Genomic DNA, 19,466 nt, shown 5'->3' on the forward strand with positions numbered 1-19,466 from the left:
TTGATACTGTGAACCATCAGATCCTCCTCTCCACCCTCTCCGAGTTGGGCATCTCCGGCGCGGCCCACGCTTGGATTGCGTCCTACCTGACAGGTCGCTCCTACCAGGTGGCGTGGCGAGAATCTGTCTCCGCACCATGCGCTCTCACCACTGGTGTCCCCCAGGGCTCTGTTCTAGGCCCTCTCCTATTCTCGCTATACACCAAGTCACTTGGCTCTGTCATATCCTCACATGGTCTCTCCTATCATTGCTATGCAGACGACACACAATTAATCTTCTCCTTTCCCCCTTCTGATAACCAGGCGGCGAATCGCATCTCTGCATGTCTGTCAGACATATCAGTGTGGATGACGGATCACCAGCTCAAGCTGAACCTCGGCAAGACGGAGCTGCTCTTCCTCCCGGGGAAGGACTGCCCGTTCCATGATCTTGCCATCACGGTTGACAACTCCCTTGTGTCCTCCTCCCAGAGTGCTAAGAACCTTGGCGTGATCCTGGACAACACCCTGTCGTTCTCCACTAACATCAAGGCGGTGACCCGATCCTGTAGGTTCATGCTCTACAACATTCGCAGAGTACGACCCTGCCTCACACAGGAAGCGGCGCAGGTCCTAATCCAGGCACTTGTCATCTCCCGTCTGGATTACTGCAACTCGCTGTTGGCTGGGCTCCCTGCCTGTGCCATTAAACCCCTACAACTCATCCAGAACGCCGCAGCCCGTCTGGTGTTCAACCTTCCCAAGTTCTCTCACGTCACCCCGCTCCTCCGCTCTCTCCACTGGCTTCCAGTTGAAGCTCGCATCCGCTACAAGACCATGGTGATTGCCTACGGAGCTGTGAAGGGAACGGCACCTCCATACCTTCAGGCTCTGATCAGGCCCTACACCCAAACAAGGGCACTGCGTTCATCCACCTCTGGCCTGCTGGCCCCCCTACCTCTGAGGAAGCACAGTTCCCGCTCAGCCCAGTCAAAACTGTTCGCTGCTCAGGCACCCCAATGGTGGAACAAGCTCCCTCACGACGGAGTCAATCACCACCTTCCGGAGACACCTGAAACCCCACCTCTTTAAGGAATACCTAGAATAGGATAAAGTAATCCTTCTAACCCCCCCCCTAAAAAGATTTAGATGCACTATTGTAAAGTGGTTGTTCCACTGGATATCATAAGGTGAATGCACCAATTTGTAAGTCGCTCTGGATAAGAGCGTCTGCTAAATGACTTAAATGTAAATGTAAATGTAATGGTAGCAACACAACATGACAACATGGTAACAACACATGGCAGCAGCCCAACATGGTAGTAGCACAAAACATGGTACAAACATTATTGAGCAAAGACAACAGCACAAAGGGCAAGAAGGTAGAGACAACAATACATCACACAAATCAGCCACAACTGTCAGTAGGAGTGTCCATGATTGAGTCTTTGAATGAAGAGATGGAGGTATAACCGTCCAGTTTAGGTAGGTTATAATTAAATGTAAGATATTTCTATTGCTATAGAAACCAAACACTGCAGACTCCACTGGGAAAGATAATTTTCACATGTTAATGAAAAACATTGGTAGACCGGGAGTGAGATTTTGCATGTCTGTTCGATAATTGAATGAAAAATATTGTTATATTGATAAATACATATCTACCAGCACTTTATATACATTTAATAATACTAAACTCTGTCAAAGTGTTATTTTTCAAAAATGTATTTCATATTATTTTACAAGGGGGCTTGAATGGGATATTGTAACATAAAACAACAAAAAATCAACCAGCTATTACTCACATAACTGAATTAGAATAGCCAACAGATACAAAAACACCCAGAGTTCTAGGTACAAAATAAATAATACAAAATCAGACATACAGAACAAGGACAGGTAAACAGAAAGAAGGCAGATGTCATCGCCCATATCCATCCCTCCATCAACCCCCCCCCCAAATTCTTTCTAGGTGTAGAGTGTTTGCAAATCGCTGAGACATAACTTCCTTCCGTTTCAAAAACAAGATACATTTTTTTGCTGAAATGAGACTGTAAGAGATTAGTTGTTTTAGGGGGTTGGTTAATCTGTTTAGGGTTTCTGACACTTCCAGGATGATCAGAAGCTGGTCTGGGTCAATTGAAGTCTCCAGAACTTCAGAGAGGATCCTAAAAATTCCACACCGATAACCATACAAGTTAGAGTATAAGGCAAAGCAGTGGAGTAGTGTACCCTGCACAGCATGACATTTATCACACATAGGGGATGTATCAGGAAATATCCTATGCAGCTTAGTTTTGGAATAGTGTAATCTGTGTAATACCTTGAATTGTATGAGACGATGTCTGGAGTTAATGGAGCAGGTGTGGATATACTCCAAGCTATCTTCCCAGTCTGCCAAAGAAATGTTAGACCCTAGCTCTTCCTCCCATTTTGCCTTAATGGCATCTGTAGAAGGTGTGCTAACAGATTGAAAAGCGTCATATAGACAAGATATCAGTTGCCTGAGGAGGGACATATTTTTATGCATCAGTCAAACATGGAAGGTTTAGCATGGAATATGTTTTCTAACAGTCTCTAATCTGTAGGTATCTTAAAAAGGATCCTCATGGGAAGATTATAGGTTTTCTTCAGCAAATCAAAGGAGGCAAAGTTCCCTTCTATATATAAATCCCCTATGGTATTGAACCCTAGCTCTCCACATCGCTTAAGGGTGTTATCAAGGTTAGAGGGGGAAAAGGAGGGATTCCTGGCACAGGAATGATATTGGTCTAAGGTCAAAAAGGACCTCCATTTGCTTCCAGATACGGACTGTGCTATGGGCGGCAGGTAACCTAGTGGTTAGAGCGTTTGGCCAGTAACTGAAAGTTTGCTAGATCGAATCCCCAAGCTGACAAGGTAAAAAAAATCTGTCGTTCTACCCCTGAACAAGGCAGTTTACCCGCTGTTCCTAGGCCGTTATTGTAAATAAGAATTTGTTCTTAATTCACTTGCCTGGTTATATATATATATATATATATATATATATATATATATATATATATATATATATATATATATATATATTTTGTTAATGTATAATAGTGTTGTTATTATAAAGTGACATCTCCAAATTGACTGGGCACAAAATCCCCACACCAATAGAGAAGGGGTGGCAATCCTCAACCTCCATACTAAGCCAACTGGATGACGGAGGTGCATCATCCAGCCAAAACATAACAGCACAGAGGTTAACAGCCCAATAGTAAAATATAACATCTGGGAGAGACAATCCTCCTTCCATCTAGGACTTACAGATGTGTTTTTTACCTATCCTGTGTGTTTTATAATCCCAGATGAATGGATTGATAACTGAGTCCAGTTGTTTATGAAAGGTCTTAGGTATGAATACCGGGATGTTCTGGAATAGGTAAAGCAGTTGTGGGAGGAAGACCATTTTAATAGCATTAATTCTTCCGAGCAGGGAAATTGGGAGATGTTACGGCTGTCGTAGAGAGGGGACCAAAGCGCAGTGTGGTAAGTGTTCATTATGGTTTATTAAACAATGAAAACACTAGAACAAAGAAACAAACCAAAAAGCCAAACAGTTCCGTCAGGTAACGAAATACAAAACAGAAAATAACTACCCACAAAACACAGGTGGGAAAAGGCTTCCTAAGTATGATTCTTAATCAGAGACAACGATAGACAACTGTCTCTGATTAGGAACCATACTCGGCTCAACACAAAGAAATACAAATCATAGAATGCCCACCCCACACCCTGACCTAACAAAAGAGAGAAATAAACCGTCTCTCTCAGGTCAGGGTGTGACAGTACCCCCCCCCCCCCAAAAAAAAGTTGCGGACTCCCGGCCGCAAACCTGAACCTATAGGGGAGGGTCTGGGTGGGCATCTGTACTTGGCGGCGGCTCTGGTTCAGGGCGTAGCCCCCACACCGCCCGCTGATCCGCCCGCTTCTGTGTCGCCGAAGGAACCAGACCATGGATCATCGCCGGAGGCTCTGAACTGCCGACCGCCGCTGAAGACTCCGGGCTGCAGACCGCCGCTGAAGACTCCGGACTGCAGACCGCCACTAAAGACTCTGGGCTGCAGACCGCCGCTGAGGACTCCGGGCTGCAGACCGCCGCTGAAGACTCCGGGCTGCAGACCACCGCTAAAGACTCCGGGCTGCAGACCGCCGCTGAAGACTCCGGGCTGCAGGCCGCCGCTGAAGACTCCGGGCTGCAGGCCGTTGCTGAAGTCTCCGGGCTGCAGGCCGTCTCAGGAGGCTCCGGGCAGCAGGCCGTCTCAGGAGGCTCTGTACTGGGGAGCGTCTCAGGAGGCTCCGGACTGGGGAGCGTCGCTGGAGGCTCCGGACTGGGGAGCGTCGCTGGAGGCTCCGGACTGGGGAGCGTCGCTGGAGGCTCTGGACTTGGGAGCGTCGCTGGAGGCTCCGGACTGGGGAGCGTCGCTGGAGGCTCCGGACTGGGGAGCGTCGCTGGAGGCTCCGAACAGGGGAGCGTCGCTGGAGGTTCTGGACCGGGGACCGTCGCTGCAGGCTCCGTGCCATGGATCGTTGCTGCAGGCTCCATTCCATGGATCATCACTGGAGGCTTTGTGCCATGGATCATCACTGGAGGATTCGTGCCATGGATCATCCCTACAGGCTTCTTGCCATGGATTATCCCTACAGGTTCCGGGCCATGGATTATCACTGGAGGCTTCGTGCCATGGATCATCCCTACATGCTCCGGGCCATGGATCATCACTGGAGGCTTCGTGCCATGGATTATCACTGGAGGCTTTGTGCCATGGATCATCACTGGAGGATTCGTGCCATGGATCATCCCTACAGGCTTCGGACCATAGATCATCCCTGGAGGCTTCCTACGTGGAGCTGGAACCGGTCTCACCGGACTGGGGAGACGCAGAGGAGACTGGGTGCGCAGAGCAGGCACAGGGTATACTGGGCCGTGGAGGTGCACTGGAGGTCTGGAGCTTAGGGCTAGCACACCCCGTCCTGGCTGGATGTTTATTTTAGCCCAGCAAGGGCGGAGCGCTGGCACAGGACGAACTGGTTTGTGCTGGTGAACGGGGGGTACCGTGCGTAGAGCTGGCACAGGATAACCTGGGCCGAAGAGACGCACTGGAGACCAGGAATGCTGAGCCGGCACACTTCTTCCTGGCTGACTGCCAACTCTAGCACGGCAACTGTAAGGAGCTTGCACCGAGCGCACCGGGCTGTGAGTGCACGCTGGTGACACAGTGCGCATCGACGCATAACATGGTGCTTGCTCGGTCACTCGCTCCCCACGGTAAGCACGGAGAGTTGGCTCAGGTCTCAACCCCGACTTCGCCAATCTCCCCGTGTGCCCCCCCCCCCAAAAAAGATTTTTGTGCGCTGCCTCTCGGGCTTCTGTTGTTGCCGTGCTTGTTCCTCATAGTATCGCCATTCCGCTTTTGCTGCCTCTATCTCCTCTTGTGGACGGCGATACTCCCCAGGCCTTGTCCAGGGTCCTGCCCCATCCAGGATTTCCTTCCAGGTCCAGTCCTCCTGATCATGCTGCTTGGTCCTTTGGTGGTGGGTAGTTCTGTTACGGCTGTCGTAGAGAGGGGACCAAAGCGCAGCGTGGTAAGTGTTCATTATGGTTTATTAAACAATGAAAACACTAGAACAAAGAAACAAACCGAAAAGCCAAACAGTTCCGTCAGGTAACGAAATACAAAACAGAAAATAGCTACCCACAAAACACAGGTGGGAAAAGGCTGCCTAAGTATGATTCCTAATCAGAGACAACGATAGACAGCTGCCTCTGATTAGGAACCATACTCGGCCCAACACAAAGAAATACAAAACATAGAATGCCCACCCCACACCCTGACCTAACAAAATAGAGAAATAAACCGTCTCTCTCAGGTCAGGGCGTGACAGGAGAGTTCTCCAAAATGGTATGTTTGCCTTTAGTTTTTGCATCAGAGAGGGGAAATTCTATTTAAATAGATTAAATAGAGAGTATTGTTTGGTAACTACAATTCCTAGATAGGTAAATGTATCTGAAGATAACTTAAATGGAAGAAGTTCTAACCAAGAGGGGTTTTGCAACCGTATGGGCATTAATTCATTCTTGTTCCAATTTATTCTATATCCCGAGGAGGTACCAAACAGGGTTAATCAAATCAAGAATAGCTGGAATATTAGATTGGGGTTCTGTTACATAGAGGAGAATGTAATCTGTGTATAGAGAAATCTTATTTAGAATAACTTTAGTATTATAGCCATGAATTGCTGCATGAGATCTGATCGCCTGAGCGAGATACTCAATAGCTAGAGCAAAAAGCAGAGACGACAGCGCACAACCCAGCTTTGTCCCTCTATAAAGGTTAAATTGTGGCAACAATGATTGCTTAGTGAGTATTCTCACACAGGGGTTCCTATATAGAAGCTGGATCCATTTTATGAATATCTCCAATATTGAATTTCTGTAGGACCCCTCTTTGGGATCGGTGTCCCGCTAGCATTCCACTACAACAACATCCGGTGAAATTGCAGAGCACAAAATTCAAAATACAAAAATCATAATATTAAACATTCATGAAAATACAAGTGTCGTTTAAAAGCTTAACTTCTTGTTAATCCAACCGTGTTGTCAGATTTCAAAAAGGCTTTACGGTGAAAGCATACCATGCGATTATCTGAGGACAGCGCCCCCACATCAAAATACTTTTTCAAACCAGCACAGCCATCACAAAATCCCAAGTAGCGATAAAATAAATCCCCTACCTTTGAAAATCTTCTTCTGTTTGCAATCCCAAGGATCCCAGCTACACAATGAGTGGTCGTTTTGTTCGGTAAAGTCCCTCTTTATATCCCAAAAAGTCAGTTCAGTTGGCGCCATTTATTTCAGTAATCCACTCATTCAACTTGCATACAAACAAATCCAAAAAGTTACCGGTAAAGTTCGTCCAAACAAGTCAAACAATATTTCTAAATAATCCTCAGGTACTCTAATTTCTAAATAAATGATCAAATTTAAGACGGAGAATAGTATATTCCATAGGGAAGATAAATAACAAAGAGTGCACACCTCATTCACGCGTGCAACAAGACTGCTTTTCTAATGAGGGACACCTTGGAAAAACTACAACTACTTGTTCATTTTCAAAAAACAAGCCTGAAACCCTTTCTAAAAACTGTTGACATGTAGTGTAATCCATAGAAACTGCTATCTGGGTCCTATCCATTTGTTTTTCCCATAGGCTAGCATTGAAATGGCGTGTGACCTCAAAAACAAATTTTCCGGATGGATTTTCCTCTGGTTTTTGCCTGCTATATCAGTTCTGTTATACTCAAATACATTATTTTAACAGTTTTAGAAACTTCAGAGTGTTTTCTATATGCATATCCTAGCTTCTGGGCCTGAGTAACAGGCAGTTTACTTTGGGCACGTCATTCATCTAAACTTCCGAACACTCCCCCCAAGCCTTAAGAGGTATAGATAGGACCACTCAACCTGGTCAAAGTCCTTTTTGGTGTCAAGAGATAGTGTAACGGGAAGGTCCACTTTGGGTAACCTCTGAGAAAACATGATGTTGAAGAGGTGCCTGAGATTGAAGAATTAGTTTCTGTTAGGGATAAAGCCAGTCTGGTCTGAATGGACCAATTTTCCCACTAAAGTGCTAAGACTGTTAGCCAGAGTTTTTGCTAAAATCTTTTGGCCTGTATTAAGGAGAGATATTGATCTGTATGACCCTACTTCTTCTGGATCTTTACCCTTTTTATGTATAACTGTAATAAACCCCTAATCCAAAGTACTTTGGGAGAGCTCCATCCTCATTGGCCTGAACCAACAGTTTGTACAGGTAGGGAGAGAGAATGTTGCTGAGTGTTTTATAGAATTCACCAGGGAATTCATCAGGCCCAGTGTCTTGCCACTCTTTAGAGATTTATATGTTTATCGAATTTCTCAGAGAGATATTTCCTTATTCAGGAAGTTAGAATCTTCCTGGTTCAGGGCAGGGAGATTACAGTCCTCCAAAAAGTTTAGCATAATTAAGTGGTTAGGATCTGCTTTAGATGTATAGAGTCTCGAAAAAAAATGCAATCTGTCATTGATGTCCTTGAGGGAAAAGAGTAATTCCCCAGTTGCAGATTTAATTTTGTGAATCATTCGGTGACTCTCAGTTTTTCGAAGTTGTCTGGCAAGGAATTTGTGCGGTTTGTCACCAAACTCAAAATATTTTTGCTTGGTATAGAGAAAAGATTTAGCAATTTTAGCTGAGAGAATCCGATTATATTCCAATTTAAAGATGTTATTTTTTTATGTTTGTTTTATGTCTGTGTTGTCGTTGGTATCAAAGAAAAATGTAATTTGGTCTTTAAGATGTTCACAGAATGTTGGTTCTGTGAGGAGCTGAGGATTCAACTTCCAGACCCTCTCGTTTTATACGATGTCACCCTATCTCAGGGAAAAGGTGAGTGGACTGTGGTCAGAGATTATAATATCATGATATCTCACATTACAGGTAAAGGGAGTAATTTAGCATCAACCATAAATTTGTCAATTCGGGTATAAACATTGTGAACATGAGAGTAAAAGGAATATTCTTTACCCGTAGGTTTGGAGATCCTCCAAATATCAAAAAAGTTTTAATTTTTTATGTAGGTATACAATAATTCGCTTGAATAGGAGGTAGGGGTATGCCATGTGGAGGATCTATCCAAATATTGGTCTGCCACACAGTGGGGTTATCAATGTTTGGCCCATAGATATTCAGAGTTACAGAAGTATAAAGGATCTCTCCTATTACGATAACATAGCAACCCTCTTTATAGCGACCCACAGAATCTGACCGAAACCTCCCCACCCTGTCCCCCAACGTTCCCCAACATTTACCCTCCACCTCAACCAACCTTCAACAAGCATATACAAATAGGAAAAATAAAATCCCAAATATATGTTCACCTCTCACTATCCTAGAACTTCTACTAACATATGAACTGAGGGGGCTCCTGCAAATGAAGTGTACATTTAGCATCTAATAAACCAAAACAGAATAAATTGCAAAATAAACATATTACTCACTCAAGCACCATCCTGGATTGACCCATGAGATAAGGAAAATATAACAGCTCAAGGTTATATTGCAGAGGAATGCAGGTCTAAACATTAACCATCAGCAACCGATATAGACAGTAGGACATTTACATATTGTGTGTTGGGAGATCGGAACAAGGATCTTGCTAAATTAAATGTACCCCCTAACCCCCCCAAAAATGTACAAAAATATATTTTTTAAATATAATCATAAATATATACGAATTAATATAAATATTCATACAAAAAAATGACAATTAAAATATACACATAATAATAGTAAAATGATAAGAAAAAAATAAAGTACAAATAATAATTATACATACACACACAGCAAGAATGAAAGTGAAATGAAAGCTCCGATCGCCCTCCAGTGGCTGGATAAGCATCTTACATGTCCAGGAGCAACAATAACACTTAGTTCGGCAGCCATTGCTGAAATAGTTTAATAAGATTTCCCCCACTATGGCACAGAATGGATTCGAGTCCATGAGCAGACCCTAACAAGCAATGACAAGGCGCTCCCACCCGTACTGGGGACTGATGTATATTCCTGGATAAACTTCTCTGCATCCAAAACCGAGTAGAGACAAATCTTCTCACTGGGAGGGGTAATTCTGAGTCTGGCAGGGAAGAGCAAGGCTGGGTGAAGATGGAGTTTGTATAGTTTGGTCATGACATCCCTGTAGCCGAGACGCTGCTTTGCCACATTGGGCACGTAATCATCATAGACATGGAAGGGATGTCCTTCCAACAAGGAGAATGCCCCAACTTCTATGTCAAAGATAATAAAACAGCAGTAAATACTACATTAATATAAGGAATTTTTTATCATTTATACTTGTACTTTTAATTTTGATACTTAAGTATATTTGCCGATTACATTTACTTTTGATACTTAAGTAAATGTTAAATCAAATACTTTTACTAAAGTAGTATTTTACTGGGTAACTAACTTTTACATGAGTCATTTTCTATTAAGGTATCTTAACTTTTATGACAATTGGGTACTTTTTACACCACTGCTCATCAGATCAAAGGACATATTTCCACTGGTCTAATGTCCATCGCTTGTGTTTCGTGGCACAAACAAGTCTCTTCTTTAGTAGTGGTTTCTTTGCAGCAATTCGACCATGAAGGCCTGATTCACATAGTCTCCTCTGAACAGTTGATGTGGAGACGTGTCTGTTACTTGAACTCTGTGAACCATTTATTTGGGCTGCAATTTCTGAAAATGGTAACTCCAATGAAGTTACAGTGGCTTGCGAAAGTATTCACCCCCTTGGCATTTTTCAATTTTTTTTGCCTTACAACCTGGAATTAAAATAGATTTTTGGGATCACTAACTTAGTTAATATGTTGATAATGTTATGATAATGTTCATATAGACAGGGTTTGAAATGTAAAAACATCTCCCATGTTTAGTGAAACATTCAAAGCTGTAGGGTGCTTCAGGCCTCCCATTCAGAGACCAGGTAACTCTGCCTCTGCCTGTCTCCTTTTGTGAGAAGTATCAACATTAATTTATCTACTCTGACCACTGTCCTGTCAATCTGATGGGAATAGACCTCCTGTGTAAACTGGGCATCAACATTACATGTGGCCAAACCGGTTTAACAGTTATTCATGAGGAGGCGGAGGAAGAGGGGTAGCAATTAATGTTAATGTCTGAGTTTTGTGACTGGTATTGCTCGTGTTTTCTCAATGACTAAAACCCATTGGGGCCATGAGGGCAGTTTCATGTCTGAAGCAGGCTTACATTGCACTTCCTATTTTTCACCAATGACAAGAGATCCCCATTATGAGAAGCAATAGATTTCTGTGCTTTAGTGGTTAATGTACCTCCTGCACAGAAAGAGCTCTACATGTAATAGGAGAGATCCTTTATACTTCTGTAACTCTGAATATCTATGGGGCAAACATTGATAACCCCACTGTGTGGCAGACCAATATTTGGATAGATCCTCCACCTGGCATACCCCTACCTCCTATTCAAGCGAATTATTGTATACCTACATAAAAAATTTAAACTTACTGGCAAAATCAGATTGAGTAGAATGGGCGGATACTAGAGTGGGTAACAGCTTGTCAGTGGTTTAGGTGACTAAATTGACCCATCAGAGCGAATCTCCCTGTCAATGTCATCAACCAAGCATGGCTGAGAGATGCGCCCTGATGGGTCAACTTAGTCACCTAGCACACTGACAAGTTGTTGCCCACTCAGTTGGAACATGCCAACTGAGAGGGGTGTGCATGGTGTTTATCAGCTTTATTTTTCTACCAATATCATGTTGTTGAAAGAAGACTGAATGCCTATGGGCAAAGGACAAGTATGATTTTGGGAGAATGAAGGGAGCTGAGCCAATGGTGGTCACTCCTAAAGATACCAGGCACCCATCTACAGCACAGTATCCACTCAGTAGGGAGGCAATAGCAGGTATTTCTCCTGCTCATGCATCCCTGTTAGCTAATGGCGCTTTAATTCCCTGTCCGGAATCACCCTGTAACACTCCTATCTTGCCTGTTAGAAAATCTTCAGGTGATTGGAGATTTGTCCAGGACTTAAGGCCTGTGAACGATGCAATTTTTGCCCGTCCCTCTGTGGTTCCCAATGTTACTACTCTGTTGGGGGTGTTACCACCCACAGCAGAGTGGTTCTCTGTGATTGATTTGACTACCCCGAGAGGGACTAACTGCTCTGACCAGACTAAATCCACTCATGACTACCTCTCCCTGTTTGGGACTCCCTGACCATTCTAAACCTTTTAACCTCTTTGTTTGTGTGAAAAATGGTTTTATGTCATCTGTTTAATAAACACAGCATCATGGAGGAAAGCAGCGTCCGGTTGGGTATTATTCAAAACAGCTGGACAGTGTGGCCAGAGGTCTGGTTTGTTGTTTGAGAGCTGTGGCTGCTGCTACTGAAGCTGTGCTGGCATGTGCAGACATTGTTGCCATGTGTGAACTTACTGTGCACGTGCCTCATGCTGTACATGCTCTTATTTCACAGGTAAAGATGTCCCATCTAACACCAGCTCCACTGTGTTGTGTGGTCCTTTGCATGGGGTGATGTAAGTTTCCTTCAACACTCAGTCTTTCAGATAGATGACACAGACACAGGAACCTTGGTATAAAACTCGTTAGGAATAAAATGCAATTGCAGACAGAGATTCACATACAGAATACCTCAGTAGTTTATAGTAAAGATCTGTGTGGCGAAACAGGAGACAATGCTCCTTATACTAGTTGGTGTGGACAACCTACTGTCAATCGTACCTTAACATTGTTGCAATGGATTAGATACAAAGTATCTAAAATTAGAAAAACATGTCTAGACTGTGGTTTCTCACTCTACTATCTCGGCCTTGAGGCTGCGTGACTATCAGCAGGTGCAGGCAGTTCTCAGCCTGAGAACTAAAGCAGTACATCTCCATTTACCCAGTACTTTTCCATCATTGCGCATTGCAAGCATACACAAGTTATCATATACATACAGTAATCATGGCATTGGTGCAGATAAAACCTCAGGAACACCAAATCTAGGTATTATCTCCCTCACTAGTAGCTTTGCTACTGTCTTAGCATCACAGTGTGTGGTGGGAAATGCCTCCACCCACCTGGTGAACCTGTCAATAAGGACTAAACAGTACCTTTTCCTTTCTTGTCTTTCTGCAAGATGGACAAATGGTCCTCTTGGCGTAGGGAAATGACCTGGTTTCAGGGGTGTTCCTTTGAGAATGTTAAATTGCATGCACGTAGCACATCGAAACAGAGTCAAATTTGGACAAAAAAAAAATCTAAGAAATTGCCTCTATCATATCCCCCCTTGACAAATGGGCCATACCATGGGCTTCTTGGCAGAGGCGATAAGATACGTTGGCAGACACAGTCTGTCTCCAAATTTTAGAAACGGTCAAGTTTATGTGGCCATACCAAATGAGAACCAACATCCAAAGCCTGTCTAGATGCCAAATCGTCATTGTCTTTCCCAACAGTAGCAGAGAAGAACATGGAGTGGCTATGACACTTTGAGGCAGCCAATTTAGCAGCCTCATCTGCCATGGTGTTACCCATATTCACAAAATCTTTCCACGCAGTGTGAGCAGCAACCTTCACGATAGCCAAAGCAGACGACAGCATCATAGCCTCCAAGAGATCTAAAACCATAGTTCTATTACAAATAGGACTTCCACAAGCATTGTGAAAACCCCTACTCCTCCAGACGCCACACCAGGAGAGACAAACCCCTATTGCTTAAGCAGAATCATAGAAAATTGTAACCCTTTTCCCTTCTCCCATTTTACAGGCAGTGATTAGTGCCAAAAGTTACGCCTGTTGAGCTGAGAAAGTATCTGGTAGTGGTTGTTGTATGTGAGTGGTTCTATCAATTGTCACAATACCAAACCCTGCATGTTTCTTCCCTGTAGTTTAATCTATATATGCAGAACCGTCAACGAAAAGCTCCAAGTCAGCATTAGTCAGGGCAACGTCACAGAGGTCAGGCCCAGCCTTCATTGGTGTGGGACCCACTGTCTCTGCACTGCCTTTGGTTGAATCTGTCATGGTGCCCTGGGATTTTGTTTTAATCAGGTTCTATGTAATGTGAACTGAGTGACTTATCTGTATGGTACTGTAGAAAACCCCAGTTCTATCCCCATATACGGGTAGTAGAACCTAACATAGGATGATATACCCAACGCAGTTCTATTTTCTCTAACCCCTCTTCTTCTTTAGTTTCACTACATTCATTGACTAACCACGCTACTGTAAATTGTTCCACATATGTGTGGTAAATAACCACAATTGGTTTCACTTGTATTTTAACATGTCATTTCCCAATACGCAATTTGCAAATGTATCCCTTCTTGTACTACTCTTAAAGACTTGTTGTCTATACCAGTCTAGATTTATTTCAGTACATAGAAATTATTGATATTGACTAGCATAAATCCATTCGCTGTTATCAAATATACTCAACTCATACAACAATTGTCCCACACCAAATCTATAATCCCACCAATTACACATATATCAAAACAAAACCAATGACCTCCCTCAGGTAAGGTCACCATACATAAAACCAGTGTCTTCCCTCAGGTAAGAACACCATACATAAAACACGTTCAATCACTTGTCACCCAGTACCTCACTACTGACTTGGTTCATCGTAATCTATCACCAAGTTCCTCACACAAGGTTCCATTAGACCCTCAGGAATTTCTAACTATTACACCTGGGATTCTGTGTCATTTATCACCTATACATCATATTACGGGCTTGTATATAAATGTAGGTTTCGACTGTTCCTGTAATTATCAACCCCATGAGTGAGGTGCCACTTACATACTGGAATGAGTCATCAACCACACAGTGCTTTTTCTAATTTCAGACTTTTAGTTTAACAGGCATCTGCTTAGCTTATAATTTGATGCGCTGCACAGTGGGACGAAGATCATCCAGAAGCAGTGGTCGCTCACTCCTGGCAAGCTCGCCAAATGTTGGGTGGCTGAGATAATGAGTGGGCTGGACATGCCGAGAGAGGAGAGTGGATTGGTCTGCCATATTGAAGGTGTCTGTCTTTTTGAGCTCGTCAGTCTGTGTTGGTAATCCTGTTGAACATGGCTTTAAAAAAAATTATTGTGTAGTGGAGCTGCATAAGTGTTGCTCTCCATTTTCTGGAGCATCAACTTTTGAAATCAGTGGAATTAGAGTATGATAGCTAATGAGATGGAGAAAACGTATTACATCTTCAAACTAAGGACTCGTGGTATGGCATTCCTGACAGGGAGACGTGTCCATGATGCATATTGATGTATGCAGGCAAGATAGTCTAGCGTTAGCTAGCTACATTTTCATATATTACACGTTTCTAATGTTGACAGAAAGTGGTTTCATTTCAAGCTAAAGTGTACTGTTAGCTAGCTAGCTAACGTTAGCTGGCTGGCTCCCTAGCTGGCGTTATTATTTGTTTCCCAGAGCTGTTTGCTTTTATAGTTAGAGCCTAATGTTAGGCAGTGTTGGCATTTTGTTCATTGTGGATGGCTGGCTCGTTAGCTAACATTACGTGACGTGTGTACAACACCACTTTGATTATAGCCGGTGTCAGTAAACGTCTGCAAAAAAACGTAATGAAATTGTTGCCTGCAGAGCTGGTTAGGCTGTTTTCATGGTATCCACAGGTAAACAAATCAGCAGCCAGAGCGTCAAGTGCACGCTCCGAAAGTGAAATGAGATGGGTGGGGATAAAGCTTAAGAGGATGTGAACGATGCTGAATGGGTGTAGACAAAGAAGAGCTCCTCACTAGATTACAAAACATTCAAAAGCAATTTTCTTGAAAGTGAGTTTACAAGTTGATCAGCTTTCAAAGCAGAGTTACTTTCCCATTGTTCCTCAATTGCAGTGTATGATATACCATTCTGTAGCTCTGAGTCTCTACTTTTGTCCAATGTATAAAAAAAAACTATTGCACATGATATGACATTTGAAATGTCTTTATTCTTTTGGAACTTTTGTGAGTGTAATGTTTACTATTCATTTGTATTGTTTATTATCTACTTCACTTGCTTTGGCAATGTTAACATATGTTTCCCATGCCAATAAAGCCCTTAAGTCAATTAAATGTAAGAGAGAGAGAGAAAGAGAGCGAGAGAAAGACAAAAGTCCAATGAACATGGTCCATTAGGGAGTGGACAGCAGGAGAGCAGGTGTGACATGGAGCGTATTGCCTTTTTCTTCTCTTATGTCTTTTTTATTAATTTTTCTCCTTGTTTGGTCCACATTTAATCAAAGGGGTTGTTACAGTATATCTAAAAAGAATGGTAGCTAGCTGATTTACTGAGTGTGTGGTAGATAATGGTACTGTGTGTAGAGGCAGTGTCCTTCAACCACAGCGTGTGTAGGATTTTGTTCCAGCCCAGCACTAGCAAAGTCGCCTGATGCCTGCACACCCTGTGGGTTCCCCGGGACCAGGGTTGAGGAACTTTGGTTTGGTTCTATTACAGTTATCAATGGTAAAAAGAGACAGGCAAGAAACACAGGGGAGGGAGAGAAGTGATGTGGAAAAAAGGAATGGGGGTACACTCTTAGAAAAAAAGGTGCTTTCTAGAACCTAAAAGGGTTATTTGGCTGTCCCCATAGGATAACCATTTGAATCATTATTTTCGGTTGCAGGTAGAACCCTTTTGGTTTCAGGTAAAACCCTTTTCGGTTCATGGAACCCGAAGGTTGTGCATAGAACAAAAAACGGTTATCCTATGAGGATATCGAGATAATCATTTTTCCTTAGAGATAGAGAGATAGAGAGATAGATAGAGAGATAGATAGAGAAAATGAGTTACACACTGACAAACAGGTGCAGCAGGGAACCAATACGGTCAGCAATAAAATGCTTAATAAAAACACATTTTCAAAGCCTTACACAGACCTTGTCTACGGCCCAAATTTCACCATATTCCCTATTTAGTGCACTACTTTTGACCATAGGGCCCTGGTCAACCGTAGTGTACTAAATAAGGAATAGGGTGCCATTTGGGATGCATACATATTTTACCATTGGCTTTCAAACTGAATTGGATTCAACGTGAGAAACGTTACTATTCAAATGAGAAACGAGATCAAATTACTCACAAGAGCGGAGGCACAACACAACCTCTCATGACTGTAAGTGAATTCACGTTTTTGATTCCATTTAATTATAATTCGATTATGTCAAACAAAGTAGAGATGGCGATTTAGTCATTCAGCCCGTTGCCCTGTGAAACCCGAGAGAAGGCAGGGACTATTTGCTCTCGGTGCTGAAGTCGTTGTCATAGAAACAGGAGAAGGCTGGAGATTGGGGTGGTACACTCGTCTAGGAAAGGGCGGATAGAGGGAGATAAGAAATGTGTAAGAACAATAATACAGTATCTGGAGAGCAGCAGGTTGCAATATGCTACCTTTTTTTGTTACTACACTCAATAACAAAAATAGGTGCTAGTTATTACCAAAAAACGGTACTTCATTTTTTCCCTGCAGGGGAACCCTTTTTTGGGCTGTGGAGAACCTTTTAACTATCGGTTCTTTGAATAACCATTACACTGAGGTTTGTACAATGCACCAGAGGGTTCTTCCTTACATTGTTAACCTGTTAGGGCTAGGGGGCAGTATTGACACGGCTGGATAAAAAAACATACCCGATTTAATCTGGTTACCACTCCTACCCAGTAACTAGAATATGCATATACTTATTACATATGGATAGAAAACACCCTACATTTTCTAAAACTGTTTGAATGGTGTCTGTGAGTATAACAGAACTCATTTGGCAGGCAAAACCCTAAGACATTTTCTGACAGGAAGTGGATACCTGATGTGTTGTATTGCCTTTAAACCTATTCCATTGAAAAACACAGGGGCTGAGGAATATTTTGGCACTTCCTATTGCTTCCACTAGATGTCACCAGCCTTTACAAAGTGTTTTGAGTCTTCTGGAGGGAGATCTGACCGAACAAGAGCCATGGAACGATGATGTCCCATTAGACACCTGGCGCGCGAGTTCATGTTGGGTACCCTCGTTCCAATACGTTATAAAAGAGTATGCATTCGTCCACCTTGAATATTATTCATGTTCTGGTTAAAAAAGGCCCTAATGATTTATGCTATACAACGTTTGACATGTTTGAACGAACGGAAATATATTTTTTCCCCTCGTTCATGACGAGAAGTCCGGCTGGCTTAGATCATGTGCTAACAAGACGGAGATTTTTGGACATAAATGATGAGCTTTTTTGAACAAAACTACATTCGTTATGGACCTGTGATACCTGGAAGTGACATCTGATGAAGAGAATCAAAGGTAATGGATTATTTACATAGTATTTTCGATTTTAGATCTCCCCTAGTCTGTATCGCAACGCGTATTTTTCTGGGCGCAGTGCTCAGATTATTGCAAAGTGTGATTTCCCAGTAAGGTTATTTTTAAATCTGGCAAGTTGATTGCGTTCAAGAGATGTACATCTATAATTCTTTAAATGACAATATAATATTTTACCAATGTTTTCTAATTTTAATTATTTAATTTGTGACGCTGACTTGACTGCCGGTTATTGGAGGGAAACGATTTCCTCAACATCAATGCCATAGTAAAACGCTGTTTTTGGATATAAATATGAACTTGATAGAACTAAAAATGCATGCATTGTCTAACATAATGTCCTAGGAGTGTCATCTGATGGAGATTGTAAAAGGTTAGTGCATCATTTTAGCTGGTTTTATGGTTTTGGTGACCCTGTTTTTGAATTGACAAAACATTACACATAACTCTTGTAAATGTACTGTCCTAACATACTCTAAATTTATGCTTTCGCCGTAAAACCTTTTTGAAATCGTAAAACGTGGTTAGATTAAGGAGATGTTTATCTTTCAAAGGGTGTAAAATAGTTGTATGTTTGAAAAATTTGAATTTTGACATTTATTTGGATTCAAATTTGCCGCTCTTGAAATGCACCTGCTGTTGATGGAGTGCACCACGGGTGGCACGCTAGCGTCCCACCTAGCCCATAGAGGTTAATTACTTTGCCACATTTTTTTGCAGTATTACTTTAGTGCCTTGTTCCAAACAGGATGCATGTTTTGGAATATTTATTTTCTGTACAGGCTTCTTCCCAGTTCCCGCCTTAGATAGTCGACCATTAGGGTCAGGGTTGATTAGGGAGGCCACCGCTGCCCAGGAGTCATGTGTATCCTCTGTCACAGGCGGAGACGGTGGCTATGGAAACATATGTCTCCGAATCCCTGCGTCAGTGGTACATTAGGTCCTCCACTTCCCCGCCTCCTCGACTTTCTTTTTTGTGAAGAAAAAGGAGGGAGGTCTGCGCCCGTGCATTTACTATCAAGGCCTTAATCAGATAACTGTGAGGTACAGTTACCTGCTACCTCTTATCACCATGGCGATTGAGTCAATGCACGGGGCGCGCTTCTTCACCAAACTTGATCTCAGGAGTGCTGGTGTGTGTCCGGGAGGGAGACGAGTGGAAGACGGCGTTCAGTACGACCTCAGGGCATTATGAGTACCTCGTCATGCCGTACGGGTTGATGAATGCTCCATCAGTCTTCCAAGCCTTTGTAGACGAGATTTTCAGGGATCTGCACGGGCAGGGTGTAGTGGTGTATATTGATGACATTCTGATATACTGGGAAGTACTGGTGGCCCACTTTGGCTAAGAACGTGAGGGTTTATGTTTCCTCCTGCTCGGTGTGCGCCCAGTGTAAGGCTCTTAGGCACCTGCCCAGAGGTAAGCTACTCCCCTTACCCGTTCCACAGCAGCCATGGTCACACCTGTCGATCGATTCCCTGACCAATCTCCCCCCATCACAGGGAAACACCACGATCCTGGTTGTTGTGGATAATTTCTCTAAGTCCTGCCGTCTCCTC

General features: G+C 43.1%; 1 protein-coding gene across 6 annotated transcripts in view; it reads right to left on the reverse strand.

Annotated features, from left to right (window-relative positions):
- Window positions 1-15,832: 15,832 nt before the first annotated feature.
- LOC106607641 (C-1-tetrahydrofolate synthase, cytoplasmic) overlaps window positions 15,833-19,466 on the reverse strand; it is a 56,819-nt gene continuing 53,185 nt past the window's right edge. For all 6 annotated transcript variants that reach the window (XM_014204787.2, XM_014204785.2, XM_014204786.2 and 3 more), the window contains one exon: window positions 15,833-16,904. In XM_014204787.2, the coding sequence (XP_014060262.1) occupies window positions 16,790-16,904 (115 nt within the window). In that variant the 3' untranslated portion in view covers window positions 15,833-16,789. The remainder of the gene's footprint in view (window positions 16,905-19,466) is intronic.

Source organism: Salmo salar, chromosome ssa06 (genome assembly GCF_905237065.1).
Source record: "Salmo salar chromosome ssa06, Ssal_v3.1, whole genome shotgun sequence".
NCBI lineage: Eukaryota > Metazoa > Chordata > Actinopteri > Salmoniformes > Salmonidae > Salmo > Salmo salar.